Source organism: Lissotriton vulgaris, chromosome 12 (assembly GCF_964263255.1).
Source record: "Lissotriton vulgaris chromosome 12, aLisVul1.2, whole genome shotgun sequence".
Classification (NCBI taxonomy): domain Eukaryota; kingdom Metazoa; phylum Chordata; class Amphibia; order Caudata; family Salamandridae; genus Lissotriton; species Lissotriton vulgaris.
The window spans coordinates 643,000,913-643,027,563 of NC_141700.1; the positions used below are offsets into that span (position 1 = coordinate 643,000,913).

Below are 26,651 nucleotides of genomic sequence, written 5' to 3' on the forward strand. Positions count from 1 at the left end.
TACTGGGAAGGAAACAAGCTTCCGGGGACCGGTTTCTATAGGACGGAGTTCTATTGTGCATACAAACGGGGAATCACACTCGTGGAACAGCTGTCACGTTATAAACGAAAACTAACAAATCTTTTAACTACATTAGGAGCTCACTCGTAAAGATAACCAAATGGGAGAATAACGGATCTACTAATGCGGACCAAATTATCATTAATATTGTGATGGTCACATCACAGAATCCCGCGTTAAGAACGCAGAAAAAACACCTCAGAAGTACGAATTATAGTCTACTTGCCCTTCTATCAACGTGAAATGGCGACTGTGAAGGCCGCCCGTAGTGCGAAAACTGAGACAAATTCGGCGTGCAGTTGAAACGGTTTAAATAGTGCACCACCTACCTTACGGTAGGGATATCACCTCTGTAACTTCTCTCTGCCCTCAGGCAGCTACTCTAGGGACTCATGGAGCTGAAAATGCACAATGATCCCCTGTACACGCACAGATATCCACAAATGGCTATAAAACACGCCCTGCTGACAAATAGTAACTCAGGACATGCAGAGAGTAAAGAGCAGACCAAACAATCAGTATCGATTCAGAAAAGGGGGTGGTGATGGACAGAGTATCTGAATTAAGCAGAACACTCCTACCCAGTCCAAAGATCAGGGCTCCATCACCGTTTTTTAGCTCACTGCACCATCCCAAACAATCAGTATCGGCCACATTTTTCCAGTTTGTGATCTGGACTCCTATTCCCAATTTAACCATGAGAAAATGAGAGGACACCTTGTCATAGAAATGTGTATTCCAACCCTCCAAGGACACTGGATGTTCTTTCCTCTGCCACGGCTTGCCTTGCTTTGGTTGGAGACCTGGCATCTTTTGGGCATATTAATCTAGTTTCAGTGCACACAAGTGTTCTCTCTTTACTCCCACCCCCACAGAGATTTATGCAGAGAAGGGAAATCCAGATGGAAGAACAGTTGAACAAGGGCGGACTTGTATAGAGAAAACCCTGTACCAATGTCATTCATGTACAAAAGTCCCATCTTCTATTACTAATTCTTGAGGCAATGGGTGGTTGAAATGCTCAAGCTGAAATATAGTGCATAGGGAATGTAAAATTGTTTACTGATCTTTTAATTGGTGTCACTGACATGTCCAAAACACCAAGTAGCCATTTGAATTGAATGGAAACAATTTTCATGATTATATCTCACCCAGCTACTTTGGCAGTTTCACTATTGGTGTAAGACATGGAATATTAAGCCACCTTTAGCCAAGGGGTTAGCTACAAACTTTATAGAATGCTAAGTTTCTAATAAAATGATTGATTATAAAATGTAAAGATTTTTTCCTTCCTTCATGATGTAGGGAAAATTATCATGGTTCGGCACCGGCGAGTGGAAGGCGCTACTGAATATAAAGCAAATCATAGTGCTCATCACCTATATTATGAGATAGACATGTTTAATGAACCTGTTATGTGTTTTTTATGCTTGTCACTTTCTTAGGCAGTTTCCTTTTGAGGAACTAAAGGAGTCTGAGCAGTTCTACAAATCCCAGAACCGATTCCTGAAGCTTTTGCTGGCCATTTACAGCTTCATCGCTGCTCACTCGGAGCTTCTCTGTTACTTCATCATTATTCTCAACAACATGGTGACAGCGTCCGTCATATCCCTCTTCTTACCCATCCTCATCTTCCTCTGGGCAATGCTATCCATTCCCCGGCCCAGCAAGAAATTCTGGATGACCGCTATTGTGTACACTGAGGTAGGATTCTGAAGAACACAAATGCGTGGTGTTCATATTTGCTTCAAAACAAGTGAATTTGTTTGTGACACATACAGGTTCTAAAGACATTGGACAATCCCTGTGGTTGGATCCAAGTAATGTAAAGTGAGCACGAAACTTTGCTCATACTGCAAAAAAATGCACAAATTCCCTATTTGTGAGGAATGTTAATATAGTATGAGTGGTCGGTCTAACCAGAACATATGTACAGGCTAACCCCTGGAGAATTTCCAGATGCTGACTGCACTTTTGACTTGTGCAAATAAATTTGTTTCTTGGGTGTTGAATAAGATCCGCTATTGACATGATGCCTCGTTCAGTGGTACATGGATTTCAAAATCCAGAAGACGTCCTTCGGCAGGCATTGCCGGACTCAGTTAATTGAATTTTTATTGAATGCCTTTAAAAAGGGGTGAAGCTAAGTATTGTGCACGTACACCCATTCAAATGGCTATTTTCATGCAAGTGTGTGTGTGAAGATTTACTCCTGTATATGGCTTTGTGAATGCACTACCAGCAAAATGTGTAGATATGCCACTTTGCACTTACACAAATATAAATTTGCATTGATGCAACAGGAAGCTTTTTGACGCAGTCATTCTCACAAAGGGCATGAACAAGAATGGAGAAGTTGGTGGTGAGAAGTGAGATAGGGTTGCTGTGGAAATAGGTAGTGAGTGGATGGGATATTCCTGTTTGCAGTTACTTCCTGTGACATCTCCACTGGCAGACGATGTGCTGTTTTTCTCAATAAAAAAAAGATAAATGTCAACAGTTAACTAGTGAATCTGTATTGAATTCCCAAAATAAGATCTGTTCCATGTTTTTTGTTTTTATAATTATAGTATATGACACGTTTGCAGTATTTCCCATTTTGTTTTCAAAGAATGCCTGAGTATAAAAGAGTGTCAGTGGAAATCCGGCAGCTCTGTGTTATTTCACATCTTATTAAGTAATGCTTGTGGGGGTCATTTCAACAATATTGCTGGACCTGTTGGCTGTCTTCTACACAGCTGATCATCCTATGTTCATGTACACCCATGCATAATGAGGGAATACCCTCCTGAGATAGTGCTGGTGCTACATGTGCATCAGCACCAACTGTATTACAGAAGTGCCCGCAGAAAGCCTCTACGGCCCGTTCTGTAATACCAAAGTGCCACAAAGAGGGGGTACACGTCTATTGCGCCAGTATGGCATTTTGTGTAATACGACCCTGGTGCACGTTTATACCCACTAACAACCTTCATGATAGGTAATGGGGAATTGCAAATGCAAACAGTCCATGCCCATGTTATTACGCATTGCACACTATACTATATCGCCAGTTGCATTATGGTGATGTTGCCTTTGCAAAGAAGGGAGCAAATACTCCTAATCCGAGCAAATGTTTTTTCACCCCTCCTATCACTTACTGGCAAGTATGACTGGCCATGTATGCATGTTCCAGCAATAAAGCTTTTATTGAACTTTTTTTTAGTAAAGAGACGGCTGAAGTTGTTCCCTTAGTAAAGCAAGTTTTTGGGATTAGAAAAAGTACAAATGGCAACAACTGTAAGTCTTTCTCATCCATCGCTCCTTGTTGTCTGTCTCCATTCCAGGTGATGGTTGTTATCAAGTACCTTTTTCAGTTTGGATTTTTCCCATGGAACAGTTACATCATCCTGGTTCGCAATGAAGGCAAGCCGTTCTTTCCTCCTCGCATCCTTGGACTGGAGAAGACAGAATCATACATCAAGTATGACCTTATCCAACTGCTGGCGCTATTCTTCCATCGATCTCTCCTCATGGTAAGCAAATCTACCTCCCATTCTACAGTCTATGAATAGCAGCTTCACCTTTCAAAAGACCAATATAAAGATCATGTTAAGTTATTTTAGTTTTGGGAATTCACATTTTCATGTTCCCGTGTTGTGAATTCCTTGTATTGCATTGCCATTGTGTACACCACTTCACCATTTTAATGTATTTGTTTTACATGGGGCTGCAACATATCCTACTCCTGTGTTGCCCATGTTCTTGGACTTTAAAAACAAGTGGAAATTAGGTAAACTTAGTAAGGTTTTTTGAGGAAGGCCAGAAGGTCAATAGCATAAGGGGTTTGTCGGAATGTCTGTTCTCCACACCCCCATCCAACAACTAGCAGTGAGTGAAAATGCACAATTTCTGCTTGTTTTTCCTAGAGTTATGGCCTCTGGGATCATAAAGAGACTGAACCAAAAGTCAAGAAGAAGAGTGAGAAGTTAAAACATGACCAAGAAGAAAGTGCCCCTAGCATGGACCTCGAGCTGGATCAGGCAGACCCTATACCAACAGAAGTGCATCTGGGGGACAAGGACTCCAAACCAAAAGGGACAAGTTTACGTCTAAGGTGGCGGGGAAAGAAAAAAGAACCAGAGGCTTTGGAGTTGCAAAGTGGTAAGTGATTGTCACCTTCTGGTGATTGCGGAAACCTCTTGGAGAAGGTTTTGCTTGTTTCATGGGCCTTTAGGGATAGATGAACTGAACTGTCCATACCTTTGCATGAAATCTAAAATTCAAGAAAGTGGACCAACTCGAAGCAAATGAATTAACAATGGCATAGGCTAGACAAAGGCTAGTAATCTTAGTTTGAGGGTGAAAGCAGAGCTGGAAACAGAAGATGAAATGTTATATTGAAGCAGAGAGGCAGATGAACCACATGGTCCTTCAACAATATCTGTTCCTCTATGTACTTGAATATTGCTCACTAATTAAACATTCTCCATTATGGAATCTTCATTGATAGTTATGAACACTTGATTAGTGTTGTCTGTGTGCAGGACTCTGGTGTCCCTCAAGCATGTGGAATTATTCAAGAATGTATAACTTCACTGAAGATTCCCAGGATTGAGAACCAAGATTAAGATTTTATTATCTGTAGACTTTGTATTGTAACAGGGAGGACTACTCTTTACTTGAATATCAAAATAATTTGTCAAATGTGTATGTAAACCAGCTGCCAATCTTCTGTACTCTTTTCTCTTTATTACTGTGTATTCTCAGAGAGCGACAAACCACAGACAGAAGCGGAAGAAGTCAAAAAGGGCGAGACGGGACGCAAGATAAAAGCAGCAGGGTTGAAGATCAAAGTCTTCTTTTTTACCATGTAAGCAGCCTCTCCCAGGTCAGACCCTTTCTGGTTACAGCTTCAAGCTAAAATACTGAGTTACAAAGGATGAAGATAAGGATCAGATGCATTTTGTATTTTGTTTTAAAGGGGTAAAAGTTCTGACATGGCAGAGTGTGAGAGGAATGTATCAGTTCAGGATTTCACCCAGGCCATATAAGCCAACTAATTGTGGTTGCCTTCCAGAATTGAAAACTCTTCAATGAGGCCTTTCCTCTTAATAGAGTACCATTAGGTCACACCCTTCACTCTCCTAAAAGAGACCGGGCCCCACTTGAATGTTGTTCAAAACCTGGCACAAACTGAATCTGAATGCCAATAGGAAACCATAATTCTCCACTAATACAGCTTCACATTGACAAGCTTCTATGCCTTGCACTGCTAAGCAATTGCTTAATGCATTCCAAACAATTAATGAATGCATTGTAAGTAGAAAGCCCAACTATGCCATGAGTGTTTTGTGGGTAGTTTTTATAAGCAACTGATATTTTGGTAGAAGGCTGGAAACGTGGGAAAACAGAGCCTAATAAGTGTAGACCCCTGCTGGAGTTCTCTGCCCCTTTTAAATTAAGTAAAGGGTGTGCCCTTGCTCACACTACTGCATGGCACTTCTACGATTGTAGTATGGTAGCCTTTTGTTTTGCTAATGGAGTGTATCCCATTCTTCCTGTTTTAGAACCCAGAGCATCTACCTTCCTGTGAAAGGCTTCTTTCGTGACATTTTGCATGCAGAGTACCGGGCTGCCACTGATGTCTACGCCCTGATGTTCCTTGCCGATGTGGTAGACTTTGTGATCATCATCTTTGGATTCTGGGCATTTGGGGTAAGTCTGTACCTCCCATCCACAGGTATTGTGTTCTGCAGTCCACAGATGAACTGTCTTTTATGCAGTAGCCGAGCAGAGATGGTATCAAGGGATGATACTATCTCTGCTCTGCTCCCGCCTAAAAGACAGTTCATCTGTAGACTGCAGAACACAACACATTTCTTCATTTCACTTATCCAAAGGCGCGATATGTGATAATCTTGATTTGAGTTACTGATGCCCTTTGCTTATATCTAATGTGATACATGATAATAAGGTCACTGCCTCCTAAGTATACAAAGGGAAACCCTCAGGAGGTGTCTCACTTTTAGCAAGGATGCTAGGGCACGAGATCCTTTTCAGTTCCAGCCACACTGCTGTGGACTTCCTTTTTCTTTCTTTTCAATGCAAGTGATGAAAGCCAGTGAGAACCCCAGTTGAAGCTCTTTCTGGTATTAGTGGCAGTCAGTCATTTGTTTTTTGCCTCATGAGGCAGAACTCTGAGGTCACCTCAGTGAATTCTAAACACATTTCAAAGTGAACTCTGGTAAAAAGCTGCCATTATCCCTTTCATAGATACTGTTCTCATGCTTCATCTCATGTATGAAACGTTTCTGGTAGGTATAGTCTTTGTCTTTTTCTATGGATACTACCATCCGCTCCCTGGGCTCTTACACTTGCATGATGGCTTTACAAATTTTGCTGTATCAATTCACAATAGGTTATGTTCCTTCAATTCTTCCAACAATGATGCCACTTCCTGAGCAGATGGATCATCTGCACAGGAAGTGACATCCTAGTATTTACCAGCATCCAACTGCACAGGAAATGACATTACTGGAATGCCATTCATCCATCTGTCCAAGAAGCGGCTTCACTGGTTTCCCACCAAAACGGTCTTAAAGGAGAAGCCAATCAAGAGGACTCATTTCCATCATCCATCTAAACAAATTGACACCCCTGGATTTCCCATTATGTACAAAATGGCATAATCGGAGTTCCCATCATCCATCCGGACAGGAAGTGACATCACTGTTTCCTGTCTTTAAACTAAGAAGCCACACAAGAAGGCTAGTATATCAACCTGATCATTACAATGATGATGACCATTTTCTAGGCTTTTTCCTGTAATTTAACACAATCTAGTAGCTGCTCCTTATGGCTACCTCCTTGTTTCACCTTACGAAGTTGTTTGGTGCTAAAGGCAAGTTGAGGTAATGGTAAGTCAAAGTAACTATTATTTTAAATATAGTACTCAATTGACATAATGGTGTCGCACCAGGTAATCACACATATGTATGTAGGTGGTTCATCATGTTTGTCATCTCTCACTTATTTGCATTGCTGTTCCCAGCTGGCTAATCTCAGATTGCTGAGAAAGTTGAAGAGATTGAGGCACAGCAACAGAACACAGGAAACCGAGAATTCACTCTGTGGATAGTTACTGGTTACAACAATAATTTTAGTAGGCCTGGACAAAATTTCAATTAAGCCAGAGTAAGCGGAGTAATTTCTGGAATTCTGCATTACTCTTTGATGCAAATTTACCGATAATTTCGTGATTACTCCTGCTCATGTAATTAAGAGTAATTTGAGGGGGAATACTACCATGAGAGCTATTTTGTGTTCTGTTGCATTTAATGCTGTTTCTTAGCTCAAAATGCATCTTTGCATCCTTTTTGGACACATGCTAAGAAAATAGCGCTACATGCTGGTATTAACTTGGGGTAAAATCATACCTCAAGAGCGCATTTAGCAAGCACAAGCAGCCGCTCGCAGTCATTTTTTGTGCTCTGTTTCATTTAGTACTGTGTATTAGCGCAAAATGCATCCTTGCATTCATTTTGGACGTGAGGGGGCATTTTTGTGCTTAGAAATAGCGCTAAGCACAGAAGTACTCTTGTCACATAATTCAAACACATAATCTTGCCAAGTTATTATGTAATTCCACATGATTAAGCTACATCAGGGGTCTCCAACCTTTTCGGTAGTGAGAGCTACTTCTGATCAGTGAAAATTGTCGTGAGCTACTGAAGGCCAAGCAACTTGTGCATTTTTCCAAGAGTACCCCACGCCCAGCTTCATTTACTACTTTAAGCCTAATTTCGTAGGTTCACCAGGCAAAACATATAGGATCACAAGCCAAAGAAAACATTTCCAACCACATTCCATAGCTTGCTGACCATTGTAAGTCAAGGCTTCAGTGCCACGCATTGGCTAACGTTGCCAAGCACTATAAAAATACTGCAACACAATGCCTCCATCCCCCTCTTCTTCATTATCAAATAAACATAGGGCGAAAAGTAATGTTACAAATTAATACATAGGATCTCCTTTCATGTCTGGGCATTTGCAGACTATTAAATCAATAAAAAATAATAGCTGGTATTTGGAAAGGTGGTAATCCTAGTTTCACTATGTGCATTATTTTATTTTTAAACGACAATGCATGCTCATAATCTCAGTAAATGAGCGCTTCCACCAGCATCTCTGTTTTTAAAGCAAAAGTTACAAGTTGTCCCTTGGCACAAATCTGAACCACAGACTTTATTTTGTGACTATTAATCATGGAAGGAAAGTTGTATGCCCTGGTTCGCAAACTTACAGTTTGCTCAGATAGATGCAATTTATTTAAAAAAAATAAAAGTCCAAAACACTGCTTTATTCTTGTTACAGTAAGGGATGGTGTATTCTGGGCCTTGGTTTTAGTTTGAACTTCATAATAGCCAGACAACTGTCCAGTAAACAAAACAGTATTGATTATCACACCAATTGGTATCACCACATGGTAATGGAGAGGTATATCCTCTGTATGAAATGGAAACTATTTTTATTGTGGGGAAGCATTTAATTTTAAAATGAAGAAGAGTAGGGGATATAAAGTGTGGCGCCAGCTCATGTTAAAATTGTAGTGTCAATTTAAATAGGCAGCGTTTCTCACTGATTTTGTTTTTATTTTGGGAAAGCATTTCATTTTCTAACATAGATCATTATTACTTGATACTTTTGCAGTTTTATATACAGCGAACTTGACCAAAAAGTCTTGAGTGCTTTACATGTACACCAAATACATTACACAAGGACAAATTCATTTTTTAGGCATTTTCCCACAATTACAGTATGTTGAGACAACATGGAGACTCGAAGCCCGTTCCCCATTTCGAACGTTGGTAGCTCGGACCCTAACGGCACCTCCTCCCAAATTGAGAAGTTAATTGATGCTTGGGCTCAAAACCTTACCCTTCAGCTGAGTGTCCAGGTCAGGGCCTCAACAGTACAGCCATCAGTGATTGACTTGAGCTGCTGAACTGTAATTACATAAGTGCATACTAGTACAATGGCCCACAATGGACAAGGTTTGCTTGTGAAGCCTGTCCATAGTCTTCATAAGCAGCCCACTGTTTTCCCATGGCTAGTGAACGGCTGCTCACCCTCAGCAGGATTCAAGTTCATGGCCCTGACTACACCTTACTGAAAAAAACAAAAATGCCCTGGTTATTTAAACGACATCGTACTACCTGCATACTCAATTTCAGGCATAATGTTACCCCCTCCGATCTTGCTGTAACTGGGCCATGAATTCAGTAAGTGAAAGCTAGAACCTTGAGCTAAAATACGTTCACAGCTAATCAGGCAACACAGTTAAATGAAAACTGCTTTAGGTCGTAGTGCTAACTAAGCCCTTCTTTTCAATTTTTAGTCCCCCCACGCCCTCTCTCTCCCCCATAGTGAATGCCGCCATAACATGGTATTTCGAGAGGCCAATAAATGTAAATGTGCAGCTCGGAGTCAACCTCGACCAGTTGAAGGACTGCTTTAGAGGAAATCAGGGAGAAATCGGTTTGCCCAGCTAAGTGCAGCGTGCACATATTCAACAGGGGAGCCTAAAATAGGGCGGGAAAAGCAGCTGCAACGTCTCACCTGAAACCTTTGAAGAATTGCTGCCCGTTCTAGAAAAGGCTCCACTTCTGCCTCAGCTAATGACCCACGCTACCCCTGATCCTCGCATCATAGGATCATAATCACTGCGCTGCAGAATCATTTCTGCCTGCATTTTCATTTTTCCAAGAGACAATGGATCAGTTTGAATAGTCTGACTCTAAACTTGGAAGCGAGGGTAGTAAGCTCCACGCTTTCCATCTAGTAAAGAACGGTAGTAGCTGACTATAAAATCAAACGGCGTTGCACGCATTCAGCCGCTTTCACTGACTAATATGTGATGGTAAATATAAAGTGCGGTGTAGTCAGTGAAAGCGACTGAGTGCACGCAAGGCCCTTTTATTTTAACATCTTCTGCTTCTTACTAGGGAAGGCAGATATGAAGCGCGGTGCCAGCCCATGTGAAAATCAAAGGCACTGAACTGCTTTTGCCGACTATGCAGCTACTTAAGTATGCCAAAGACTCACTTACCAATCTGATTCTGTTGCTCCACACTCCAACCAAAAGATCCATTTTACGGCGCGATGCCCGTCTGCAAAAGGCTGATGGCGCGATTACTGATTGTGCCGGACTACAGGAAATGCGTCATGTTCCTCTGTCTGCCCCGCCCCAGCTAAACTCAGTTCAGCCAATCTGAGCAGCTGGTTTTGGAGAGGTCGGGCAAACGCTAATAACAAATCTCAAATGACAATGAAGGGCTAATAAATACATGCTGGTGCGCCGAACGAAAGGAAAAATTAGATGCTGGGCGAGCTACTCCCAAGGGGTCGGCGAGCTACTGGTAGCTCGCGATCGACCTGTTGGAGACACCTGAGCTACATTGAATTTAGGTATTTATGCCAACCCCTAATTTTTAACAATATTACATACAATGGGACAAAGAGAAGCCAAAAGCCTAAAATGTCTGGATTTGACCACTGGCATGGCCTTATCTTTGCGAACGGAAAAGCAGTGTTCACATGTCACCCCTACGCACACCTTCCTTTCTTCCTGTCTAACCAAGTTCTAAAGTATACCGTGCACAGCAAGTGACATATAAGAAATCACAATTAAAACATGAAACCTCTTCCTCCAGTCCAAACCCATTTTGTTGTATTTCTGGTAACTTTGATTACACATGTTTAATTTCATTTAGTTTAGTTTTTACTGCACCATTGACATATCCTCTGGATTTCTAAACCCTGTAAGGTTTTTCAGGATTAGGTACTAAATATTTAGATTTTTCCAGTTTTGACTGGAACATCCATAGTAGTATTCCCTAAAACTCAACATCCATACAGATGAAAAAGGGTGAATGGGGAATACCGCGAGCAGTTAGATACCACTCGTTCAGAAAGGGGAAAACCCAGCCTCCTGGCAAAAAACAATTCTGTTCGCTTACCACAGAAATTATACTGGATTAATTTAGTAGTAAAAATGAGCACAGGTGATAAGTGCAATATCTAACAACTTATTGATTGCTGGACATAATTCTATCTCCAAATGACTGTATTTGTCATTGCAGAAAATATCAGCATGAGATGGTCTTAAATGGTGTCAAGATAATAACTAGCTGTGATTAATATGTTGGCTAAGCATTGTCACTACAGACTTGGGTAATGGCATGGAGCTGAAATAAGCCACATATTTTCCCTCCACTGCCCCTATAATTAATGCTGTTGTTTCTGATTTCTTTCTATTACAAAGGAAACATTTACTGTCTGTGGTAAAACATACAGCAAATTTAACTGCTGAAAGTAGAACATTATGTGTACCATTGTCGTAGTAATCTTAAATTGTGATAAATGCCACTTGCAATATCTAGCACTGGTCTTTTACCATATAATTATGACACATTTTACCACAGGTGTAGTGATAATTTCAGCGGAGTGGTAATGTACCACCAGCTGCATTTCTTCCAGAATAAGGCCACAAACGTCAATTGGCAATGCATGTATAAGTTGGATTTGATAAGCACCGTGGGACTTGGGCCCTTTCCAAAACAATACACAAAACATCCATAGAAATCAAATCTAATTTTGAGTTTGAAACCCTGTATTATAGAGTGAGATTTTGTATTCAAGGTGATATTTTTATAACTTTCATGCAATCTTACTTAAGCTTTTTAAGTGGCGTTTGTCATGTGTTCCTTGGACATTCATATCTTTTAATGAAGAATTCAGTTAATTTATAAATGGTCAAGATAATACTATAATATCTCTCCACCATCTATCTATACTGGACTGGAATTCACATTCTCTTTTATATGTATACTTTTGAATATCTTTTTATCTTTTGTAACTTGTAAAGGGTTTTTTTTAAATCACGCAATAAAGATATCTCTCCACTAACCACTGGTGGTAATCTTCCTTCTTCATTACATTTTCTAATAGTGGTGAAGCTCTTTACCTGATTCACTTCTTTCCTACCTGTAGACTCTTTTCTATCCCTATTCATATCTCCCAACACCTCTCTCTGCCTGCACAGAAACAAGATAATAATAAAAAAAAATAAAAAATGTCTATTAAGAGTTTAGATAGAGTGGTTACTTGGCATGGTGTCAAAATGCAAAGGAGTTCTATATGTTGTAAGTGGATCACTGTTTTTTGCAGGACAAAAAGTGAAAATAATATAGCTTTTGAGACCACACAGACCCGTTCATCGTATGTTACATAGACAGACTAGCAGTGCTTAATATGTTACAAAATAAATAACTGCAGGGGCCCAATGTTTTCCTTAGGAACCAACTGCGGAATGCATAGGTTGCCGAATAGCAAAGCTGCCTAGTTTTGATTCCACCTCATGCTCCTTTCTTCCTCCACCCTACACTTCCTGTTCCATTATCACACTTGTGTGTTCTTTTTCACCCTTACTTTCTTCATGTATAGCTGTTTGGATCAAAGTCTTATAACAAAAAATAGGTTTTGGCCCCCAAAAATTAGTGTTGATGCCCACGACCTCAGTCACTTGGTCAAATTAAGCACTGCAGACCAGAGATCTATATGATAATGTATTCAGTCAACTAATAAAACCACCTACTGCTTCAGTACGTTTGCAACTAAAGATATGTTCTTGTGGCCTGCTTAGAACCGTAGCGCTGCTATTTCTGTTGTCCATTTCCAAACCATGTACCTCTTTCAGAAGGCTGCATGAATCCTAACTTTTATAAAAGAATATTTTATATTTTGCAATCAGCTTGCAGTATTGCCCAGGGATTACCACCCTCCACCCACCACAACACTGGTGCTCCAGCTTGCAAACATATTGGCAAAGAAAGTATTGAGGTACATAATGACTATTATCAGAGAGAGCTAAATCTATCTAATAGTGTCCAAAGCCACACACTTCATTTTTGGTAGGATATGCAATCACAGCTTAAATCTCTACTAGTTACACAGTTGCTGCAAGAGAAGACATTTTTACCAATCTTAGCTAAACACACACCCATATTCTTCTGCCTACACCCCTTTAGTCTATCGGCACCCAGCTATTACAGTTGAGGTAGATGAACATGGGAGCCAGGTAGTGACTGGAAGTCAAACACAACCATTCCAAAAATGTTCAGACCAGCCCCACCCTTCAGAAGGCTGTAGCTAGAGCAGTGTTTCTTAAACTGGGGTCCGCGGACCCCCAGGGGTCCGTGACACATTCCCAGGGGGTCCGTAGGCAGCAGTTTTAAAAGCACAGAAAAGTTTCTTATATAATTAGCAGAGTTCGAGCAACATTAAAAGTGTCAAGATAATGCCAGCGATTAATGTACCTACTGGGGAGAGAGGAGAGTTTTGTTCAGTGGCAGCTTTGACTTAACTAATGTAGCACAGAGGGTTAATGTGCCTACTGCAAAGAACGTGTAACATGCATTTTAAAAAGCAGATTTTATGTGCATAGGTCAGTGGTTACTGCTTTTGTCACAGATATTCTTTTGTTAATGTGCACTTCATTAGTGGCAATCGTGATCTAGCAGAGGGACTTATAAACTGTCATCAAAGAGCTGCTTGTAAACTGCATGGTACCAGTAAGTAACTTAGGTTTTTTTCCCAGTCATTCATTATCCTGATGCTGCTAAAAAGATTTCTTTGGGTGGAAATACATTTCTAATGTTGAAGTCAGTGCTAACCACTGTGTTATGTTCTGAATCCTGAGTTTGTGCTTTTCCAGACCAAGCACTCTTAAAAAATATCTACCAGTATGAATGACATGTGAATACTGCAAAAGAAGCTCTCCCGCCTAGGGAGAGGGCGGCCCTGCGCACTACTTTAGGGAGACCAATGGTCTAATTCAATGTTCCATTTAAGCAACAAATCGTAATCCGAATAGGAAAGTATTCAAACATCCAATTTTATTCATATCCATGATGAGATGTTCTTGTAAACAATACAAATCAACACTTGTAATCCATATCCAAGTATGCGTTAATTCAGGTGTGTTATCACATCACACAACCCAATGCATTTCGGGCAAGGCCCGTCGTCAGGGGAATTACTCTACGAACAAAAACAGAGAAACCAGCTGTAATCTCCATATTGCATCTTAACTAAATCATATCATGCAGGGACCGTCTGAGGTGAATACGTGCTCAGCTTTTTGGATTACCTTAGCTGTGCGAGATCCACCACTCTGACATGTGAATACTACACCTTAGAGTCCCCTTTACCTTATGTAACATTTATATCTATACACTGATTACATGTATGATTCATTGCATCTATATGTGTGTGATGTAAAGTGCTCCTACAATGGTATGAGAGATGCTATAAAACAAAGGAAATACATGTAACAGAGGGGGTATTCCTTCAATATAAAATACTAAGGGGCCAGATGTGCAACCCGTTTTTATATGCGCAAAAGTGTTTGTGAACCCGTTTGCGCATAAAAACCTATTGGGCCATGTACATAGCCTATTTCGTGAGTCGCAATTTTTTTGCAGCTTGCTAAATAGGTTTTGCAACTTGCTATTTGGAAGGGGCATTCCCTTTCAAATAGCAAGTCTCAAAACCGTGTACAAATGTTTTGCGACTGTAATTGCGGTTGAAAAACACTCGCAATTATTACCTCCTTCAAGTAGATAGTAATGCATTCGCAAATGGGAAGGGGTGCCCAGGGGACCCCTTCCCCTTTGCAAATGCATGCAAAATTATTTTTTAAGGGCAGGCAGCTGGGACCACTGCCTGCCCTTAAAAAATGAAACTAAGACGTTTCTTTTTTTTTTATTAAATGCATGGCTGCATTTTTTTTTTAATTAAACTGCTTTATTTAAAAGCAGACCCAGGCATGGTGGTCTGCTGAGCCCAGCAGGCCACCATCCCTGGGAGGGCTGGCATTCCCAATGAGCTCGCAAATTGTGAGAGGCTCATTTATAATAATGAGCCTCGCAATTTGCGACCCCACTGGGAATGCCAAACAGTGTTAAACATACTCTTGTACATTTCATTTAGCGACTCGCAATAGATCACCAATTGCGAGGTGCTAAGGTGCTAAAGAAAATGGTCGTACATCTGGCCCCAAAATCCTTAGTACTTTGAGTATTTGATTTGTGTGCACACGTGTGTTTTTTTTAAATTACTGTTTTAATATTTGAAATTTAACTCCTACAAATTGCTTGGGGGTCCCCGGCTTCAAGTGGTGAATCAATGGGGGTCCTCAGGAGTCAAAAGTTTGGGAACCACTGAGCTAGAGTATTGCAATTTAGACTCATTAGGTCACAGCAATTCATCTCCTCTGAAAGCAGGCCCGACCCTACAGCTTACCAGTCAAATGCCAGAGTGGCAGAATTACCTGTCCTGCCCTGTTGGAAGGCACATCTGAATTCAGTAAAAGCTCATTCTATGCCAGGCACGAATAAGTAGAGAACATCCCACTTTACAAGCCGCCATGTTAGATTTGTGCTGCACAGTGCTTCTTTACTGATGCCAAAACATATTCACAACCCAATCAGGATTTAAACTAGAGGAGTCTTCTCATCCTTTGTCATTAAATGTATAAGATTCTTCTTTTCCTTTACTGTGTCACACCCTCAGCAGCTTTTCTTCACTATTGGACGGTTGCTTCAATTTTTGTTTTCTCTTGCACACTAGAAACACTCTGCTGCAGCTGATATTGCGTCTTCGCTTTCGGATGATCAAGTGCCTGAGGCCTTCCTGGTGATGCTGCTCATCCAATTCTCCACCATGGTGATTGACCGTGCTCTTTACCTGCGTAAGACTGTGCTTGGGAAACTGATTTTCCAGGTCATTCTGGTCTTTGGGATCCACCTATGGATGTTCTTCATCCTGCCGGCCGTTACGGAGAGGTAACAGAATGGGAGTAGCTAGTGTTTTGCAATGGCATGTTATTGGGTGAGATTGTAGATTTTATTGCAGGTGTAAGTGTTCAAAGAGGGTTGTGGAGTGCTCCCTCTGCTATACTTCAGGTTGGAACATAGAGAAATAGCCCTCCCATCCCCCAACACATGGTGCTCAGACGTCCACTATAAGAATTTCCAAAAGTGGGCAAAGATAGTTCCTAAGTCCCTCCCCACCCTTCATAATTCAATCGGGCCACACCCCATAATGGAATTGGGAAAACTGGGAGCCTGAACCATGCATATCTTATTCACATGTGCTGTCAATTTCCAAGTGAGAGTCATAGTGTTTAATCTGCCACTCTGGAATCCAAAGCAAGATTAGGGTACCTTAGATGGTTCTTTCTTCTCCAGAGTTCGATCTTTAACTCACATGCTTAAATATACCATGTCATCAGGCTGGGAATTCTTTGGTTGATGGTGTTACATCAGCATTGTACAACTAAATACTAGAACACTGAAAACAGCAGTCAAGTATAGATAGTATTTACAACTCATTGGGTTATGTGGTATATAAGGGCAAACTAGTTATTATCCAAATCTTTACTTGCCCATCCTGGTAGTGAACAGCATATAAAAATAACGATGTACCATGATTGATACGTGCTCTTCCTGGTATCAACCAACAAGTAGGATCATTTCTACCGTGCAATAAAAATTAGTTGATTTTCATATGTACTGCATGTTGGTCTACAGTGGACTTGCCTGGGGATGAGAGTATCTATTGTACGTGAATGAGACAACAACACTTAAGTAGGAGTCTAGCTTGTAGAATAATAGGTAAAAGGAACAGTTGATGGACAGAATGCTGAACAATGTCATTCGTCACCCCAGTACAGAGATATGGGCCTAAATACATTGTTTTTTTTGCTCCCCATGCCATTCCAGTTTAAAGACAGCCATATGCAAATCAGTCTTGACCCTGTGCCCAGTGGGAACAGTCCAGCCCGAACTGCCAGGCCAGGTCATCCCTGGACTGGAAACCAGCATCCTGGGACCGGTTTCTGGGTTTAATCCAGTGGCAATGTGAGCAAGGGACCCACGTCTGGGCATACCCTGCCAACTTAGGGCGAACAAAGCAAACAGAAGTAGATGTTCTTTTTGTGTTTGTCACCCCCAATGGAATGGGTATGCCCAGACATGGGCCCAGTGCTCTCCATGCCCCTTGAAGTCAAGCTATCCTGGCTGATGAGGGTTGACCCCAACCGGTCCTAGGTTTCATGCGTTTGTTAATGGTTTGTTACCATGATAGGATTCTCCAAGTTACGTTTAAATATTTAACCTCTGTCGCTGAATTGTGCTCTTACTGCAGAAATGACCACTGTGCACTGTTATTTACGACTGGGAATGGAATTTAAGATGTGACCTATATCATTTTAGATTACATAGCAAATTTTACATTTGTGGGGTGATTGCAAAATGACCGTGCTAATGAATAGTAGCTAAGCATAGTTAATTTGTGAACTTCTGTGATTGGCTGCGAATTTAGGGATCGAGGCCTTCCAGAAATAGTACACATCCATCCCTGCATTTGCATTCCCAGACAGGAAACCTCTTTTAAGGCAGCCCGTGTCCATGAAAGAGGCAGGTTCAACTTTTTTAAAAAGAAGTCTTCCATTTGGAAACACTATGGAGGAAGAATGCTCCTGGATCACTGTCTGCTGATCCCTAAGCCACCTACACGATTTCCAAAGGGGAATCCATCCCACAGAAGCAGCATCTCCTTTGCCAATCAGGTATCCATCCCACCCCAGGGTGGCAATGAAATTGTAATCACAAACCACTGACACATTCCATTGCCACTTCTAGATAGGCGGTGGATTCCTCTTTCACAGAAAAGAAATTCTGGCTTATAAAAGGGCTTTGAAATATTTTTCAAACGTGTTTTGTAATTGGAAGCCATGTGATTCTGTGAATAGCATGCTTTGCAACCGCATTACTCCTTTTGTACATGAGGCCCTTGCATCATCACATTAATCAAGCTGTATCCCACAATAAATAAATTCTTTGTGAGTTCTGAATATTGTAACCACTCATTTAATTTAGCCGTGGCGGCTGGTTTTAGGGCAGCATATCTGCTAACGCTAGTGAAATTTTACTCCAGCCTCAGGATATGCTCTGTTCGATACAAACAAGTGAACTTTGATGGATCCTGCCTCATGGTTTGCTGTATTACTCCATGCGTGGGACTCACTCTCAGGACTTCCAGCATCACCCCTATACTTGCAAAATTCAGGTTCTGATACACACTTTAAATATTACTTTTACTATTTGGAAGCTCACAGCCTAGGCCTAATGTCCATATTGACAGTGGTGACTCTATACCTATGTGGTCCCAGCATTGACACAATGTCAATATTTACAATGCTATCATCATTCCTGGTAGTTCTGAGGTTCTGTCCCCATGTTTGAGGATTTCATGTTGCATATGCCTTCCTTGGGATTGCAGATAAACATAAGCATTTTGATGTTAAGTATTGTTTGAAGAAACAGATTTTCACATTGAGATCCTGGTATGGAACTGAGTCTTTCCCAGACGTCCTAAATTTTCAGAGGCACCCACCTGCTGGGGCATCTTCAGATTTCCAATCTGTCTTTATTGGAAAAGGGTAGGTAGGTGTGCTGCTGATGACTTTTGCTTCTCTTTGTCGTTGACAGGAAGTTCAGCCTTAATACCGTGGCTCAGCTGTGGTACTTTGTGAAATGCATCTACTTTTCCCTCTCGGCCTACCAGATCCGGTGTGGCTATCCGACACGCATTCTGGGAAACTTTCTCACCAAGAAGTACAACCATCTCAACCTGTTTCTCTTCCAGGGGTAAGTAAGCACAGTTTCCACCTGGTGTACCATGCACAATAGGTTTATGGCGTTGGTTAAGATGTACGCCTCATTGCTCAGTGGGCTTCATCACCTTTCCCATGACTGATATCCTGCTGAAGTCCATTTATAGTATGTGGAACAAGTCTGAAGAGTCCAACAATGACTGCTATTCATTAGAAGGGTTGTTAAATAATCCACCCATGCCCAACCCAGCACTCAGCCCTGCCTGGATAATAACCAAGACTGAACTAAAGGGAATGCTAGCAAGTAGAGATGCACAAGGAACTAGAAATGTTCAAGAAATAGAACCTAAATGACTGAGAAGATCTGCATTCTTCTATTGATGCTTGAAGATGAATCCTTTTTGTTGTCTTTCCTGCAGCTTTCGCCTGGTACCATTTCTGGTGGAGCTTCGAGCCGTGATGGACTGGGTTTGGACAGATACCACTTTGTCCCTCTCCAACTGGATGTGTGTGGAAGACATCTATGCCAATATTTTCATCATCAAGTGCAGTCGGGAAACTGAGAAGGTAATATCTTGATTTGCAAGCAGGCGAAGCAGTATCCATAGACATTTTGAAAGATAGGAAACAATATGATCCTACTACTGTCTGTGAGGGTGGGCTCTGAGTGCAGCCTTCTAGGTGACAAAAGATATATGTGTGCATGTGTGTTTAGATAACAAACGACACATGTTCTGTTGACTAATGCAGAAAGGCTCCAGATATGTTTTTCATTGTTTGTTTAGTATTTCTTCTCTCATGTCCCAGCCGTTCGATTTGTTGCTGGTTCAGCAGGCTAGCCATCTTGCTGAGATTCTGCAGGTGGTGAGGTGACCTCTGACTAGAGGGTCTTGTGTCATCTGATCGGTCGAGGATGTCACTGATTGGTGACAGGACGTTAAACACACTTTACAGAAGGTTTTTGGATTCACCGACAAGAATTTCTTCAGGATGAAGAGTGGTAAAAGCTTTAAGCTTTTGCAGCAATGGCTAGTTTTCACTGTGCACCATTATGCTGGAATTACTCAGGGGTGTCATGCAAATGCAGTAGAGGCACACGTGCAAGCACACACCAGCACAGAGGCACGTGCACACCTAAACCGGCACACATGCATTAAAAATAGACCTTTGTGTACACGAATATAGGCATGCATTCAGCCAGGCAATGATGCACACAGTTGAATAAAGACCCATCACAAGCAGTATACAGACACACGAATACATGGAAATATACATAAGCACTAAATAATACCCCTACAGGGACAAACATGCAAATCAGTTTCACTACAAATTCTTCCTTAGTTCCATGTATCTAACTACTGAGTACAAAATAGAAGTATCTTTCTGCGTTGGTAAACTGGCATTTCTATGTCCCTCTTTCGTGTACTTTCTTGGGTTTCGGAGTAGCGTGCTACTCGTTGAAAAAGCGCTTCGATGCCTCGTCAGGGGTAATAAGCGGTATATAAATGCAATTACAATACAATACAATACAATACTTTGGCTCCATACCATGACTAATAATGATACTTAGAAATTAACCCTTTCCCACTTTTCAAGCACTTACCAAAGTTTCATGTTACTAATACACTTTTTTCACAACATTAGGTTTGATTCCTTGGTCCTATAAACTGAAAATAAGTTTCAGTTGTGTAATAGCCATCCAGACAGGATTCAGATGTTCCTTGTAACTTGCAACTAAAATGTGAATTGGAGTGATGCAAGTTATTCCATGCAAGATCATCTGGTTTATTGGGGGGGTTTGAAAATGTATTGTATGTATATAGCTGTTTGTGAGAATGATAGTATAAAGGTAAGAGGTAAAAATGTAAACTTTGTTGGCAACATTGCAGAAAGGATATACTAAGACATTATTGGACGAAGGGTGCATGTAATCACTTCTATACTGTGCCAAAGGCATGGTATACCTAAGCATTTTGTTACACACATCATAAGTAGGAGAAGCATTTCTTTATTGAGGAATAATAAACAAGGACATTTTGTAACAAAGATTGTTTATAAATGTAGGCATTTTGTGAAGGCGAGAGGATATACGTGAACATTTGCTGATGATGAAAAATGTACCTAGTCATTCTGTGGCAGATAAAGGATATACTTGGAAACTTTGAGATGAGGGGATAAACCGGGCATTACGTAGCAAATTATAATCTGGGTTGGAATAAGACCACTTGAAAAATCTTTGATTGACATAGGAGGATATTCTTTGACAGTTTATATAAGGATGCAGGGTAGGGCGGCTCTGACCTCTCTAATAGTTGTTGGGGGGTTGGTTCCCAGAGGGGACTCCTCTTTGGCCCAAATATTTCAAAAAGTGTAATGTCTTCCCGGTCCTGCGGGAGCCATAGTGACTCCTCTGTACCCTGGTAGTACCAGAATTTTTTTTCCTTTTCTGACTAATGTGGGGTAGAAGTCTGCTGCCGTAGGCTGCCTGTATGGTATTGTGTGTGGGGCCTGGAGTTTGGTATGATCATAAGATATTACTTTATGTAAAAACAAAAATACTGGAAAAAACAAAGGTTAATGTGACACTATAGTTATGTGTAAGTGTCAGTCACAATGTCCCGTTTTAATCCCAAAAAACACAAATTATAACTGGCGCCTCCACCATGTACTACTTATGACCTCACATATTACATCACTCATGACACGTTAATGACATCTTTGATGCCCCGTGAGACTTTTCACTTTCAGGGACAGTGATGTGCTGCAGCTGGCATGAGAAAAGCAATCACAGACACACAATGGGTACTGGAATGATTTTACAGCATCTGTGCAGAAGGCCCACTGGGAATACCTCTCCTTAAAGTGGAAGGCGCTCAAAAGCTAACTTCCCTTACGCCATGCTCTATCCATCGCGGCTGAGTAAAACCCATCAAAACAAACCCCACATCCTCTCCACTCCACAAAGTGCTCATCTCTTTATAAAACGTATCTATATGATTACCTCCCCTGATTCATCCCATGCAATGGACTCTAACGTGAGTGTCAACGATGACTGTCAACGATTGACTGTTTGGGCTACGGTCAACCCCAACCTGTCTCCTTTCACTTCACTCTCTGATTTCCCAAAGTATCTACTTGTTCTTCTACAATTATATTATCACTTAATATGTTGCAATGACAGCCTCCCATAACTGTCTGTGTAGGTACCACTGGTACGTCACAACAGTGCAGTGAGTCCTATATGAGCCCCGTTACTGCTTAATATGTACTGGCGTCAGTATCTGGCAATGCTGTATTTGGCTGATCTCCATGGATCCCAGTGACAATGCTTACCCAGGTTTGGACCATCCCACTAATATATTTGACCTTATTTATGCTTGGCAGCCTTCATACCTGCGGTTCATAATGGCATATGTCCCCCATATGGTGACCGTGGCAGCCACCATTCCCACCTTGGCTGCCCAGCAACACTCAGTGTGCTGTATTGGTCCAATATCTCTTTCCTACCCTGGCAGACATCTCCCTGTTGGAGGTCTTGCTCCGTCGGACCTCATGGTTTTCTCTAAGGAGTGTACTGACACACCATATGTCATTTTTGTGTCAATCTTGAAGGTTTGTTCTGGTGGGTGAGAGGGATGGGGCTGCTTTTTTCTGCTGACAAGTTGTGGTGGTCACCGTGGTTGAAGTGTTAGTGATTATTTCAATGTTATACACCTCACATGGACAACACAGTGAATTGTATTTCATGCATTTATCATGTGTGTTCACGTTACCCACAGCCTCTACATTAACTGAGAAGTCGATCAAGGATTAAGGGAACCAAGATACCCGTTTACTCATACCCAAGATGTCCAAGGACTTGACCACCTTGCAATATCCACATGGAATGTTAAGGGCCTAAAAATGTATGTGACCTAACAGCCAGAGTTGCTGACTTTGGAACTGGGGAACCAGTTTCGAGTTTCAGTGTCAGCTAAACATCCTGTGATTCTGGGCAAGTCACGTAATCTCCCAGTGTCTAAGTGTAATGTAACTGGTGCTCTTATAAAGCACTCCAGTACATTTGGGTCATGTTTGTGCTATGTTTACAAAGCTAACAAACAAACAACACCAGGTTCTCCAGATATTGGATATCATATCTGGATAGCCAACACATAGAAGTAGTTTTTCTTCCAGAGGCCCAACTCACTAATACTCAGACCACCAACGTTGTGCCATAGTGGAGTGGGCACTGTGCCCTTACCACTTAGTCCTTATATTCCAGGACGATGGCTATCTTCGTTAAACAGGCACCCCCGTTTGTCTGTTATAGGAAATGAACAATGGCTGATTCTTCATTGTCCAGGAAATTATATATGGTAAGCACATGTCCTTTATAAATGGTAACTGCCCTAATACAGATGATCCTGAGTTTGTACAACAAGTGTAGAACCACAGTTTGCAACTAACAGCTCACTTCTATCCTATGGGGCAAGAAATCAATCTGTTTCTGTCCCCTGGCTTGGACAGATCACATACCTGGCTCACCCCCCCTCCACCACTGTGGTTTTGTGCTATTCAGTGATCATAACTTAGTAAATGGCTGGAGGAGAAGAAACCTTACTCTTACGGAAGGCACGCACATATACTCGGTCCATGGCTCTTGGTCTAGACTGGATTTCTGGCTCTGCATCCCTGATGTTTGCCCCTGCACTGAAACAGGGACAAACATTCTGAACACCTTCTCTGACCACACCCCCAGTGCACCTTGTGCTCAACTACCCATTCCCCAACATAGAGCCTTCTCCTGACGTTTGTCTCCTTTCATCTTGCAGTATGGGCTTTTAAGGGAGGAGGTAAGAACTGACATTGTTAATTACTTTGCAGCAAATGAACATTGTCAGTATTGTGGGTATGATATGAGAAGCCTACAAGACCGGCATTCTTGGTGTATGTATCTCCAAACAGCACAGTGTTAGGAAAATGCTTCTTGGCCACTTGAATAGACCAGAGGAGGAGATACGCACACTGGAGTCATATTATATGACATAAAATTGAGACTGAATTTACAGAGGTAGCAAAAAGGTAAACCAAGCACATGGCTCACAATGCCAAAACCACAGTGTATGTTGATGGTAAGAGATCGGGTAGGGCACTAGCAGCACTCTTGCAGCCCCCCCCCTGGATTCTTCCATGACATAATTTAAATACAAACTGGCAATGGGGAGATGGTGTATTAAGCGAGCACTTATTAACAGAATTCAGTGCATTCTATTCTGGCCTGTACACATCCTGGGAATCGCCTTCTTAGACAGGACTGTTTTTCTGGCTGCAGGGGGCTAAACACCAGTTTCTTGATGGCTCCTTTCTCTGGAGGCGATCAAGGCCATCCTTTCTAGGCTGCCCACGTGAAAAGCACCTTGGGGTGATGGGCTCCTGAGTGAATTTTACAAAGTATACCAGACATATTAGCTCCCTGAGCTTTGCAGGTTTAAGAGGAGGCCCGTGGCAAGGGCACGGTTCGCCAATCAATGTGTTCAACTATAATGATCACACTTTTAAAACCTGGGACACCTTCTGCACTATGCGAATAATATAGGCCCCTCTTCTTAATAAAATAGAGATGCCAAAATACTCACCTATTGGATAACAGACTACGGTTAAGTCTACTCAACATGGTACGTCTGGATCAATCTGCCTTTATCTCCTGGTAGGTCAACTTTGACATTCTCAGATTTATTTGTGCCCTAATACATCAATTAAACCGCAATCTGTAAGCAGTTGTAGTCTTCTTGGAGCCACCAAGGCCTTTGACTTTTTGGAATGGGAATATATTTCTGGTATCCTGGCCAGAATCGGGATCCCACCTGACTTTGAGCTGGATTAAACGTCTGTATGTAGAGCCAATGAACACAATTCACCTGAACAGGCTCCTTTCCACCCCCATTTCAATTAAGAGAGACACCAGCCAAGGATACCCTTCTGTTTGCGCTGGCGCTTGAGCCTCTGGCTTCAGTCATAAGACAGTGCCACGCAAACACAGGCCTTAATTTTACTAAATGCAAAGGAATCATTTCATTATATACTGACATTACACTATTCCTTCATGACCCAAATTGTAATCTCTTCCCAGTCATTTGTAATCTACCAATAAAATTGGAGAAATCCACAATATTCCAACTTACCTGTAGTTCCCTTACCCACCCCTTAGAATTTCCACTCCATTGTGTACGTCCTCTGTTAAATATTTAGGTATTGTTCTTAGCTACTATAAAAGCGTAATTATATCTGATAAAGATGGCACTGCTATTTTGAAAATTGAAGATCAAGTGAAGCGATGGTGGGCATTTCCTTTATCATTGACAGGCAGAATCTTCCATTTGAAAATGGTTATTTTTCCCTCTACTACTTTATTTCTCAACATTCCCATCACATTGAACCAACAATTCTTCAAACAACTACACTTGTGCATGATAGAATTAGCTTAGAAGGGTGCCCTTCCCCCAAAGCTTAAGCGGGAAGTGTTGATGCTGCCATATGACCAAAGGTCTTTACTGTCCCATCGAGCATGCTCAGTTTGCAATCTTTTAGCTTCATGCACCTCTTTATTTTTCTGCCCACATCGCATTTGAGAGGGATACATCTGCTCCTGTACCTGCGCTAAGTCTATGCCTATCACATAACCACTCTGAGATTAACTTGTGAGCCTCTACATAAACTTGCACACTGCATGGAATAAACTGCTTGTCCTATACGGTATATCCTTGAGCAATCTCCATTGCACTACCTTCTATACTCAGTCACTAAGGACAGAGAAATTGGCAATAGACTTACCCGCTGGGGGCTGCTAACACTGATCAACATTTTTCCGGGAGGCAGCTAAATTCCATACTCCCTTATCAAAGGTATAAGATACTTCATTAAAGACTGAGAGAAAATGTCAGGCAGCCCTAGCCTCCTTACCACAAGAACCTAAACTGTGTACAACACTATCCCTTCTCCTTATCACAAATAAACAGATAATTACCAAGCTCTAAAATGCAGCCCATTCATCTCTCATCTGGTTCCCTGTGCTAGAGTGAAGTAGGATATGGACATCTGAGCTCCTTATCAAACAAGGCCTGGCTATACTGTTGCAAACAAACCAGTGCAATTTCCCTTAATAATAGATTGAGGTTGCTCCATTTTAAATTCCAGCACCAAATTTACTGTACCCGTATCCTTGTGCTCCTTATAAGGAGAGATCTGGTGGATGACTCAGCCTGTCTGAGGTGCCATGGTCAAGATGTAGATTTCTTACGCCTTGCCTATTTTTGTCCCCTGATGCACGCTTGGGTGGAAATATTTAATCATCTATCACTAATGCTCAAGGTGAATCTGCAACCTTCACCATTGCTGGTGCTGCTGGGCTCTACATTCATCATCCCCAAGGATCTTTGCCGGCTGGTGGCTGTGGCGCTCTAGTTGTTGAAGAGGAAGGTTGTGTGTGTGTGTGTGTGTGGGGGGGTGTGGGGGTGTGGAGGAGGAATTGTTCATCGATGGTTAAGTCTTGGTTGCTGGGCTTTATTTACTACATCAAGCAACTGGATCTTCAGCAAATCGACCCAATGACATTTAGTCACCACTGCATAGTTTCCTAAATAGTATTACACTCCTAGGGGTAACTCCCGTCTGCATCAGCACAATAGCGAAGCATGCTGTCCTGAGGCGTGCACCGATAGGTGAGGGGTGATGCCAAGATGGAACTGTTGGAGTAATTTTAATGCAAACACTGTTATTTACTGCAGTTGATGTAACCAAATGTTTGATCACCTTGTCTGAAATGCATGGATTATACTAAGCTTCTGTACCATGATTCCTGAGGTTTTATCTTCCCCACACTTATAGAGCT

At 41.6% G+C, this 26,651-nt stretch overlaps 1 protein-coding gene across 2 annotated transcripts in view; it reads left to right on the plus strand.

The window, feature by feature from the left end:
• PIEZO1 (piezo type mechanosensitive ion channel component 1 (Er blood group)) overlaps positions 1 to 26,651 on the plus strand; it is a 901,942-nt gene that overhangs the window by 821,562 nt on the left and 53,729 nt on the right. For both annotated transcript variants that reach the window (XM_086945809.1, XM_086945810.1), the window contains 8 exons: positions 1,506 to 1,764; positions 3,387 to 3,575; positions 3,969 to 4,203; positions 4,810 to 4,912; positions 5,610 to 5,757; positions 15,733 to 15,947; positions 18,657 to 18,815; positions 19,201 to 19,348. In XM_086945809.1, the coding sequence (XP_086801935.1) occupies positions 1,506 to 1,764; positions 3,387 to 3,575; positions 3,969 to 4,203; positions 4,810 to 4,912; positions 5,610 to 5,757; positions 15,733 to 15,947; positions 18,657 to 18,815; positions 19,201 to 19,348 (1,456 nt within the window). The remainder of the gene's footprint in view (positions 1 to 1,505; positions 1,765 to 3,386; positions 3,576 to 3,968; positions 4,204 to 4,809; positions 4,913 to 5,609; positions 5,758 to 15,732; positions 15,948 to 18,656; positions 18,816 to 19,200; positions 19,349 to 26,651) is intronic.